Genomic DNA, 12,095 nt, shown 5'->3' with positions numbered 1-12,095 from the left:
GTTTTGTTTTTTGTTTGTTGTTTGGTGTTATCCTTTCTTTTTGGTGGTGTAGTTAACCCGTTATTATTGCATAATTGCTATTAATGATGGAATTCTTTAGCTTTATGCACACCTGTTTGATATCTATGTAGATGAGTCAGTCTCCTTTGGAAAAACTCTCTCTCTCTTTCTCTTTCTCACTCAGACACACACACACACACACACACACACACACATCATTTTGGACGAAGTCAAACAGAATAACTGAAGGGCCATGACGAGAAGGACTTCTTTCTGTCCTTTTCCTGGGAGTGTGATTTGAAAAGTATATGAGCAGGAACTGACTTAAGCGTGTGGTGCTCTTGGGTCCCCCAGAACCAGATGTGGCCTTCAGGTTGATTTTTTTCCTCAAAATCCTGCTCAATTAAGTGCGTCACACAGCTGGAAGCAAAACAGAACCACATGGGGAGGCCTTTGGGAGGGCAGAGAGTAGAGAAGTTAACTCTGTCTGACTCTACAGTGTAGCACAGGTAAAATGACTTTCCACACCTTGTAAACAAAAACTCATAATGTCTTTCATGTACCATCCTAAAGATTCCACAGGTAGCCCTCTTTTCACTCCCCAAATGCCAAAAGTAATAATGGTGATTCGTGACAATTGGAGTGGCTTTCTTCATCTTCTAAAGATGGTAAATTCCTGGCTTTGGGGACACTTACCTGATCACACATATATGAAGAGCTCTAACAAATAGAAATTATACAGCTAACTGAATAGGTAACTAAAATGGAATATAACTGTCCCCAAAGAGAGCAAGGTGTTTTACCTCTAGCAGCTAAAGAAATGAAAATTTAACACTGCTGCAGGCTTATTGGGTAGGTTGGCAACTCTAGAAGAACGTTAACCTGGCCTTGCTGAGAGGTCGGAAGCAGGCCCACTGAGCCACCATAAATAAGAAGATGAATACTCCTTTAGAAAACCAGTGGAGAGTAATCAATACCGTGGACTCGTGTGTCAAACTTCAGGTGGCTGTCAATTCTTACTCATTGTGTTTTGGGGAACATCTATCCCTTTGAGTCTAGGCTGTCCCTGTGACCTGTTTGTGACCAGGAAGACACAGTGGACACGATCTTGGGCTGGTCGGGAACTTCAGCTCCTAGGAGCTGTGTATCAGGTGTTATTAGGCTCCCGCTGTGGTGATCCTGAGGAGACCTGGTGAAAATACCCAGGCTGTCACTAAGAAGCGGCAAGAGAGGGGGGACCCACTTGTGCGCACCCTCACAGTCCCCATCATGGTCCACCTAGCCAGTCCACAGAACCATGACACATAAGCGGTGACCACAGCCAGTCAGTTTATTGTAAAAAACACGATGGATAAAAGTCGGTGTTTGGCCAGTAAAGCTGGGGCGTGTGAGGACTGGAGTACTGGAAAGGACGAGTGTCTGTCACCTTCTAGCTATTTCAAAGTGCTCGGAGGGGGTTATTTTTTTATATCTTAAATCCTTACTGTCTTTGTATTATGACTTTGCACCTCAAAGAGCAAGTGTCATGAAATTTTCTTTTCCAGCAAATTGACTATATACTGGCTCAGTACACCAACACCAAGAACAAGGCATTCTCAGACCTGGATGGTAAGTAGCGTTGAAAGTTAGTTTGCATTTTTGTTTGTTATGGTTCAGAAGATTCCTTAACTATCTCCTATAGCACAGAGCAAAATGGGAACCTGTTGAAGGTAGGAGGAAGACAGAAGAAGCTCAAGAGCTACTGGGTGTTTGTCACTTGTCACTGGATGATTAAAACCCAGTTTTAGGGACTGGAAAGATGGCATAGTGGTTACTAGAATTTGGTGCCCTTGCAGAGGACCTGGGTTCCATTCCCAGTACCCACGTGAAGGCTCACAATCCATAACTCCAGTTCTGAGACATCCAAGGCCTTCTGCTTACCTCTGTGGACACCAGGCATTCACACGGTGCACAGACATACATGCAGGCAAAACATTCATCCGCATAGATTAATAGATAAATCTAAAAAAAAAAAAAAAAAAGCACCAAACATTCAAGTTCAGTTTCACAAGCAGAGGGATTTGGGCTTCTGTTTTAAAATTTTACCTCTCTTATGGTAAAGCCTTACTCTCCTGTGATCATTCTTCATGCAGAAGAGCATGTGTGGCCCTACTAAGTGCCCTGTTCAATGGGCTGTAGAAACAACCTGGCCCTGTTCCTTGATGGACCGTGTCTCACTAGAGCTCATACGCAGCTTAGTTAAGTTGTTTTCAACAAAAGGTGACATTTTGGAGGAATATATGGTTGGCAGGATTGGGGAGGGGCAGTGGAACTGCTTTCTGTTGTCCAAGGCCAAGGATGCTGCTCATCATCGTACAAGGCACATACCAGTCCACCCCTCAAAAGCAGTATCTGGTCCCAAAGGTCAGTGGTACTGCAGTGGAGAAACCCCAGAGTAGATGAGTTAGAGACAGTCGCTATGTAACACAACTCAAGATCACAGATGCCATGTTCCCTCACACAAAGTATAAGGGTCCATGAGACTAATTTTCCAGGGGTAACTACGAGTTTGAGGAGTGTGAAGCAGGCAATGGCATCTCCTCACATTAGGGCCCACAGTGAATGGTCTGAAGTGGAGGATGGGACGTGAGGACGGGAAGAGGGAAGACGTTTTCCAGGCGTCAACTTGTGGGGCGTGAGCAGAAGGCATGAGAGCTGAAGGAGAAGCCGGCTTGCCCTCATCAACCCCTTTCCTTTGAATCCAGGTGTCGATTCCTTGCTGGGAGGCAGAATAAAGGACCAAGTAAAACCCAAAGTAATCCCCGTTCTCGATGAGATTAGGGCCATGGTGACAGGTAAGCATGGCGGCACAGGTGATGGAGGATAGCATCCTGGATTCCTGGCTTCCCAGGGTCACTCACATTGGCTTGGATTCCTACAAAGGGTGGTTAGAGACAAGAGTTCTAGTCTGGCCGTGCAAACAGGCCTGGCAAAGACACAGACTGTCCCAGTATGGGTGTTGTTTTTAAAAGTCTGTGCTTTAAAAGCCCATGATACTGGAAAATATCATCATTTGAAGTAATAGTGACCCAAAGTTATGTTCACGTGTTTCTCTATGGCCCATGGCTGGTTTTGTGCTGAGGTAGCAAAGTTTTGTGTTTGTTGAGGAGACCAGGCCCACAGAGCTTATATGATCTCACCTATTATCTGGAGTTTCAAAGAAAATATCTGTTGTGGTAGCGCATCTGTAATCCTAGCAATAGAATGGCTAGAGAACCGTGACTTAAAGGCCAGCCTGAGCTACTTAGGGAGTTATGTAAGACCCCAAACAAAAAATTAGAATGAATGAATGAATTAATTAAAGGGGTGAATTAATGAATTAAAGGCCTTTGAAATCATCAGATATCAGTTCTGCCCATCACCAACCATTTCCTTTCCAGGTTATGCAACCCTAAAAGACACATCAACTTCCACCTCCCCTCTTTCTTTCTTCCCTTCCTTCCTCCCTTCCTCCCTCCTTCCCCCCCACTTCCCCCTCTTCCATTCTTCTTTGCTTACCTCACCTGGTCTCATTCCAATACTATTTCTTGTGGTAAATGTCCATCTCTAGCTTCCCTTCCTTTTCTTTAAAAATTTATTTATTTATTTATTTATTCATTTATTTATTATGTATGTGAATGTATGTGCATGAGTGCAGGTGCATGCTAGACACTTGGCACATTCTTGACCATCAGAAGACAACTTGTGGGGTTGTTCTCTCCTTTTACCTTTAAGAGAGTCCGAGGGATGGACCTGAGTTTGTCAGGCTTGTGTGACAAGCACCTTTACCCAGAGCTACTGTGCCAGCTGCTCTTTCTCTAATAGAAAAGATATCAGCTGTTTCCAACCTGTACCCTACCCTGAAGATCTTTTTAATTAAAATTCTTTTATCTGTATGAGTGTTTTTGCCTGCTTGCATGTTTGTGCACCATATGTGTGCTTGATACGTGGGGAGTCCAGAAAAGAACATAAGATCCCCTGCATCCTGCATTGTGTAAGCCTCCATGTAGGTGCTGGGAACCAAACCCAGGATTTCTGCAACAGCAGCAAATGCTCTTAACCCTTGAGCCATTTCTCTAATCCCCACCCCCCTTAATCTTAATTCACACTCTCTGGGTTCTTATATGGTCATTTCGTGGGTTAAGAATTCCACATACTAATCCAGTCTATAGCCATCAGCTGGCTGGAAAGGGGTGGACTTGGCTTTCAGACTTTATCTAGCGAAAGCCCACATACCCAGCCAGCTTTGGTAGATGGCACCGAGAACACCGGGGAGAGTTTGGAAGTAGGGTGTTGCTGTACCATTTGCAGGAAGGCCAAATAACAAGGCCTTCAGGAAGACTTGGCAATCTTTGTCTGTGGGGGAGTGGCTGTAGGTGGATTCTAGGCATCCCTCACCCCAGGCCCCTGTGTCAGTATGTTTATGCCGTCACCCAAGATTCTCTCCAACCCCACAATCTGAAGGTGCTGAAGGCTGCACAAAAGGAAAACCACAAGTCAGTGTAGTTGGTCACTGCACAATGCGCACAATCCCCGTACCCAAAGTTTTTAGTGTTTTTAAATACTGTTTTAAATATTTTTTGGATTTACATTTGTTTGTTGTGTTATGTGAGCACACTGGATCTGTGTGGAACCCGTGTGGAAGTCAGAGGTCAATCTGCGCGAGTTGGTCCTTCTTTTACTACATACATTCCAGGGAATCAAATTCAGGTTGTCAGGTTTGGAGGCCAAGGCCCTCCCCTACAGAGCCATCTTGCCAGCCCCCAATATTTAGTGCTTGAGTTATGTAGTGCTTTCTAGATAAGGAACCAAGTGTGTCTTATTTTTCTTTGTGATTCAGATATTATTAAAGCTCTCTTTCAAGCCAGCTTGCACAAGTCAGTGGGTTAAGCTTCCACTGTGGCCAGAGATGAGCCTTAGACTGTGCTCAGTAAACCGTTCCAGCGGTTTATTTTCATGTGTTGTGAGGTCCTGTAGAGAAGACCACTTGGACATGGGTTCAAGCCAGCACAAGTCTTTATTAGCTGTCTACTGACTACCCTGAGTGTCCAGCACCCAAGTGCAGTCCCAAGCTTGCCTCAGAGTGAGCCTACTAAGTACAAAAGTCACATCCTGGGTTGACACCTCATTTAGCAGGAACAGTTAGTCAGAAGCAGAACTACAGAAGTCAAAAGGCAAGGTTAGTTTAGGGATGTTTATGGACTTCGATAGATTGGGTCTTTTTTTTTTTTTACTTTGGTAGCCCACTTGCTGGGTTCTGAGGTCTGAATGGGTATTTCCATCATGGTGGCAGTTGTGTCAGGGTCTGGGGGTCTGTAACACAAAGACTTCGGAGAGAGAAGAAACGTAACAGTTGCCTGAGCACGTTACATGTGGGCTGCAGGGCAGTCCACGAGAAGAGCTTTGGGCTGGCGAAATGCAGTTGACTGAAATTAAGAATTAAGCCAGAGTTGAGATGAGAGAATCAGAAAGGTCTTTTCCGCTTTCTTCAGATGCGTACAGCCTGGGATCGTCGAATGACTCTGAGTCACAGCCCTGCACATATATTAGAGGCATAATATGCTTTGGAATTTTTAGAAAGTTTATATTTATAGCTAGTGGGTTCTTGCTGGGCCCAAGAGAACAGTACCATAGCCCAGAACGTCTCTAGACGATGACTAAATAAGCATGTGTTTCCTGGGCCTGCAGCTGTTTTCTCACTCGTCTTTCCCTCTTTCTATTGTTCTATGAACTAAAATAGCTGAAATCAATGGATAGACCAGCGAGACAGAACTCAGGCGCAGAAACCAGCATGTGTGCTCTCTCATTTTCCTCTGTGTTCTGCTCTGTTTGCTCCTTTGCTCGTTTTGCTTTTCTGGTGATAAACAATTTTTACAGAGCTTCTATATCCCATAGAGCACAGTAAAGAAACTGCCAAGATGGCCACTCCATTGTTAGGGGGCAGGTTTTTCTTGTGGGTAGGAGAGAGAAGATATCCAGAGGCAGCTGGAAGAGTCCAGAACAGAGAGAAAAGGAAGTAGACTGGACGTGGCCAACAGACTGAATATGGGCAGGGCTTTCTCCAAGAGCATCAAGAGAGCAGGGATGGGGGTGGAGGTGTATGTGAAAAAAATCACGTGGGTTTTAAGAAGGACAAGTACCTGGGGAGAGAAGCCCATGAACAGAGCAAGGCCTGCAGTTCTAGGGTAGAGGAGGAGGTCAGAAGGGCCAGGATGCTAGTGCAGGGACTCTGCCGCCAACAAGTACTGCTGGGTAAGGATGGAGGGAGCCTGGCAGCCAGCATGGACTTTGACAGACTGATAGGCACTACAGGTATGTGTCAACGGAGGGCCATATGTGCCTTCTGTCAGAGGTAAGGGAAGTGATCACCTTTTGGGTACGGGAACCTGTTTCACAAGTTCCCAAGGAATACTGGATTTTAGCTAAGCTGCCAGAAATCCCCCTCTTGTCCAGCTTGAACTCATTTCCGGATAGATGGGCTTTCTAGATCTAACCATCCCTACTAGGGGCAGGGTCTAGGTAGGTGGGAGCGGTGCAAAGCTAACTTCTAATGTGCCCTTAGAGAAACAGTTTGCTACAGATGCTGTGTTAAGTAGATGGAGAACTGTGACCCCGGGCTGCTTTTAGTGAGATCCCTTGAAAAAAAAGAACATTAATGTTCCCCTAACCCCGTGTGTGTGTGTGTGTGTGTGTGTGTGTACAGCTTTATCACTCACATTTACCTGCTTGCCAGAGAAGAGCGGAGTCATGGATTTTTAAAGGGAACTTGCCCATTTCCTTGTGTCACTCATTTACACCCAGATGTTCTCACATCAGTGTCATGATCACAGAGCAGAGACCTGTCCAGGAAGACTTAGTTAGCCAGCAGATGGCTGCTCATTTAAAATTCTTGTCTTTATGTGGCTTTAAGTCTCTGTAGAAAAGAGATTTTATACCTCCTTAGTCTCTAGCTGGGGCTCCACCTTCTAAACAATCAGGATAGTAAATAATTAGATTGTATTCTAGGCTGTGGGGCTCACAAAAGAAAACCAAGGCTCATTGCCTCTGAGGAGTTTCAGTTTCATTCATCATTCTAACCTTGTCTTTGTCTACTGTGAACTTGGTGATAGCCTCAGCATTTTAACACGAGAAATTGACACAAAGACTTTCAGTGAGTCTATACCTAGAATCCCAGGAAGTACGGAAGCTGGGATCTTGATCTAAACTTGACTGAATCCAAGACTGCCCTCGGTCGCTGCTCTAACTTTAATTCTAACCCTTTGCCTTGGTTAGTTTTCATTTATTTATATAAAAATAGTAGGTTGGTTGGATGCTCACCTTCCTGGGCCTGGATGGAAGTGGGAGGACCTTGGTCTTCCTGTAGGGCAGGGAATTTGGACTGCTCTTCAGTATCAAGAGGGAGGGGGAATGGACTGGGGGGAGGAGAATAGGAGTGGGGATGGGGGAGGGAAGTGGGGGGAGGGGGCAATGTGTGGGAGGAGGGGAGGGAAATGGGAAACGGGGAGCAGTTGGAAATTTTAATTAAAAAAGAATAAAAAAAAAATAGTAGGTCGGTTACTCTTCTCTCGCTATGATAAAATCCCATGATCAAATTCAACTTGATGAAGAGATCATCTGGGCTCGCAGTTGAAGAGATAATGACAGGGAACATGTGATGGCTTCACATCTTGTCCACACAGGAAACTGAGAATGAGGGACAAAACTGAGAGACTTTACATCCTCAAAGTCCCGTAGCTTCCCCAAACAGTGCTGTTCACTAACTAGTGACCAGGTTTTCAAATGCCTAAAATTAGAAGGAATGTTTGCCATCCAAACCCCCACATTGCATTCCTTGGCTCCCACAAATTCATGACCATTTCATAATGCAAAATGCATTTAGTCCAACTTAGAAGTCCCCAAGTCTTGAACAGTTGTTCAAAAGTTTAAAGTGTCTTCTAGGACTCAAAGGAATCTCCTGTGATCCCCTGTAATATTAAGAAACAAACCTAGGGGCTGGAGAGATGGCTTGGCGGTTAAGAGCACTAACTACGGGGTTCAATTTCCAGCACTCACATGGCACCTATAAATCCAGTTCCAGGGTGATCTGACAGACACCTGCACACCAATGCACATAAAATAAAGTTAAAGAAGTCATAAAAAAATTAAAAACAAACAAACCCACCACCAACAAATTTCATACTTCCAATATCCAATAGCACAGAATATACATTCCCATTCCAAAATGGAGGAATGGGGCATAGCAAGTAAATAAAGGACCAAAGCAAGACTGAAACCTAGAAGGGTAAACTTCAAATCCTGTAGCTCTGCGTCTTCTGTTCAGGACCTCAGTTCCATAGGGCTTGCTTAGATAGCTTCTCCCCTTGATATTTACATACTAGAGGGTTTTTTTTTTCAACTTTTAATTAAAAAATTTTAAGGCTGAGACTCATTTAGATTCCGGCGTCAAGATGGTGGCTGCCACTGGCACCTGCGGAGCCACTCCAAGGAGCCATAGTGGCCCTCGGAGGGGTCTAGGGGAGGCACGGAAGAGGAGGATAAATCTGCCGATTATGAAGTATCTCTGGAACAACCAGTAAAAGGCAGGTCTTATAGGAAGACGCTTTTAAAACGTGGCCTCATGAACCTGGAGATAAAGATTGCAGAAAGGAGCCGGGAAGAGAGAAGGGGAGCTAGAGATGCCGCAGCAGCGATAGGTATGGGAGCCTGGCTGCAGGAGACAAAGGAGCAGGTCGTTGCGGACTACAGTTAGTAGGGTGCTGTGCCAGTCTGGAGCTCACGCGGGTGCTGCCCAGCTACACAGACACCCTGGCTCTGTGCAACAAGATACCCGAGATGGAGAACTGTTCATTTTCTGGATTAAGCCTCCACGAAAGACTTCCAAGGTCCGTGCTGCCTCCGCAGGCCATATTGATGCCCGTGGTCAATGTTGCCGCCAGAGGCTTTGTGGATACGTGTGGTCTATGCAGCTGCTGGCGGTCATCTTGATGTCCGTGGTCGGTGCGGCTGCGCGAAACCATGTGAAGTTCGTGGTCCATGCGCGGCCGCTGGCTGTTACGGGCAAGGAAGCTTCTTTGGCAGTGGTATTGATAACTACAGTCTCATAACTAAGAGTAAGAGATTGAAGGCCTCTGTGATAACCCCTCCTCTAAAGAAAGGAGAGAAAAGAAAAACAGTCAAGACAGGAGGCTATTAAGAGTCCTTAAAAATCATGATAAAGATGCTGAAGTGTAGCTCTTCACAGTTGATGGCTCCTGGCCAGGGCAGGGGGCGGTGGGGGGACGGGTGGGAGTAGGGAAGGACCCAGATATCCCTAATGACCACTAGCTTGACCATGCTCGAGTGAGTATTTGGGCAGCGCAAATTGTACTTGGTGTATTTTTTTTGGGGGGGGGGGAGCCCGAAGGGTTGAAAGGTAGGCCTGGGAGGAAAGGGAAGTGAGTGTAATCATTGTATGAAATTCCCAAGCAGTCAGTAAAAATATTATGTTGGAAAAAATTAAAGCTAGTGTAAAGATATTGGCTTCTCTTATACCTCCCCCCCTTTCTACATTTAAGTATGTGTGGTTATACTTGGTTCTCATTTCTGTTTGGTAAATGCTGGCTCTCTTAATAGTCATAGCCCACATAAGGGGATAATTGATTCTTATGTGGATCAGTCTGCTTTGCTGACCAGGTAGTGGCACTCGAGGTGTCCTGGGTTTATGCTTAACTGCTTAATTAAGAAGAACCGTGGAGGAGAGCTAAGCTGGGTGAAGGGGCTGGCAAGGAGTCTTTCGTGTGTCCTGCCCCACCGCCCTTGGCAGCTGTCTGAGCTCACCTCCCGCTTTTTTGAGGCACTTATGTGGCCCACTGTGATTCTGGCTGTGTTCCTACAGCCATCAGGCAGACCAGGGATGCCCTGAAGAGCATGAATGACAGCCTCAAGAACATAAGTGACGGGAGCAACCAGCTCAGCGCCAACCTGACCGATGTAAAAAATAGCATGGAGACTGCGCTTGAGAACAGCAATGACTGTGCTTCAGAGCCGGCCAAAGATATCTGTGACAGCATCAGATCAGAGCTAAGCAATCTGGGGAGCAACCTCAATGACAGCCAGGTGAGCGGGCATGAGCTTGCCGCAGCCAGGAGAACTAGCGGAGGTCCAGTAGGGCTAAGACAGGGGCCACCTATCTGGTGCACAGGGGCTGGAATGGAAAACAGTAACCTCCAATGCTCGGGGAGTCTTTTGGGGGGCATCTAATCACTGTGCTGGAGTGGATGCAACGGAAGTTTTAAAAAATGTGGGTGACGTTTGAGAAAGTCTGTGCCATTTGATGATTTAGCAGGGTAAATTCAGATTGCAAAAGAAAAGCAGACTATATGCTCTTCTTTAAATGTTTTTTAAAAACTGGGTGCATGGAGATGTGGGGAGATAGCTCAGCAGGTAAGAGCCTTGCTGCTCTTGCAGAGGACTTGAGCTCAGTTCCAAACACTCCTCAGATAGCTCACAGCTGCCTGTGACTCCAGATCCAGGGGCTAAAACGCCCTCTGCTCATGTGTACATACCTCCATATAGATATATGATACACATAAGTAAAATAAGCTATTAAAAATGCCAAAAGCTAGGCATATTAGTCATATATGCTGGAATAGACAGTTCCATTATTTCCCCAAATTTACCCCCTCATTTGAGATGAAAAATTTATATTTATATTAATTATACTTAATACATTGATTTAGTTGTATTACCATTCACATTTTATATAAAACAATATTTTAACATGCTTTTTCCACTTTCATTTTTTTATGAGTCAGTTTTTTTTCAAGACTTCACATGTATTATCATTGTATGTATATCTACTGAATTACTTTATGAGTCATCAAATGGACTTTTAGAAGTTAGTTCTGTGTTAATGGCTTGAAATAAATGTTTTGAGAGGGTGATATTGTCTGCTTTGTTGTTGCTGTTTGCCTTTGTGAGACAGTGTCTCACAATATTCTCACACAAGCAATCCAGGCAGACCTCAGACGTCACCCTCCCACCTTCCCCACCCTAGGACTGGGAATACATGTCTACAGGTATGCAGGAATACAGGCATATACCACCACACCTGGCACTGTTGCTTTTAAATGTGGTTTTTTTTTGGGGGGGGGGGAGTTGTAAATACATGCCACTCGTCCCATATCCTTGGACATCTTCTCCACATGTTCTGGTTTCTTCTGTGCTGTTGTGATACAACACTGACCAAGAGCAACTTAGAAGAGAAGCATGTTTCTTTGCCTAACACTTGTAGGTCACTGTCTACCCTTCAGAGAAATCAGGACAGGGACTAAAGCAGGAATATGAAGCAGAAACCATGGACAAATATTAATTGCTGGCTTTCTCAATGGCTTGTACTTACCTAGCTTTTTTTATACAACCCAGGACCACCTACATAGGGAATGGTGCCTCCCACAGTGGGCTGGGCTGTCCCACATCATTTACTCATCAAGACAACACCCCAGAGACTTGCTGAGGGTCAATCTAATATGGACAGTCCCTGAGCTGAGGTTTCCTTCTCAAACGACTTGAGTCTCACATTCACCAAGTGCCTGCTTCAGAAGTGGTGCTGTGTCCCTGATGTGTCCTGTTGAGAGCCCCAGGGCGTGGTCCCAGGTGCCAAGATCTATTTTGTATAGTTTATACAAATTTGTATAATTTATGTGTAATTCTGGACATGGAAAACTGGTTCCAGACTTCTAACGATGTAACCACGAGATACTTTACTTAATTTTAATATTATTTATTTACTTAGGTAGTTAGTTTGGTCTTGAGACTCCAACCCAGAGCCTGGCACATGTATTTCACCTCATTTACACTGTAGCCTAAGCCCCTGTTTTACTTTTAAGAGTGATTTTTACAGGTTTATTTATAACTTCATTCAACAGTGTTCTGTGCTAGCAATTGTGCAATCAACACATACTTTATCTGTACCTCATTAGCTGACTACAGTAGACCCACAAACTCTAAAAATCAGGGCTCATGGGCCCGGCGGTGGTGGTGCACGCTTTTAATACCAGCCCTCGGGAGGCAGAGGCAGGCAGATCTCTATGAGTTCG

At 45.0% G+C, this 12,095-nt stretch overlaps 1 protein-coding gene across 1 annotated transcript in view; it reads left to right on the top strand.

The window, feature by feature from the left end:
• Prom1 (prominin 1) overlaps positions 1-12,095 on the top strand; it is a 102,370-nt gene that overhangs the window by 57,060 nt on the left and 33,215 nt on the right. The window contains exons 7-9 of the mRNA XM_057771689.1: positions 1,545-1,608; positions 2,745-2,834; positions 9,893-10,113. Coding sequence (XP_057627672.1) covers positions 1,545-1,608; positions 2,745-2,834; positions 9,893-10,113 — 375 coding nt within the window. The remainder of the gene's footprint in view (positions 1-1,544; positions 1,609-2,744; positions 2,835-9,892; positions 10,114-12,095) is intronic.

This window comes from Chionomys nivalis, chromosome 6 (genome assembly GCF_950005125.1).
Source record: "Chionomys nivalis chromosome 6, mChiNiv1.1, whole genome shotgun sequence".
NCBI classification, from domain to species: domain Eukaryota; kingdom Metazoa; phylum Chordata; class Mammalia; order Rodentia; family Cricetidae; genus Chionomys; species Chionomys nivalis.
This window is presented reverse-complemented; position numbering and strand designations above follow the sequence as displayed.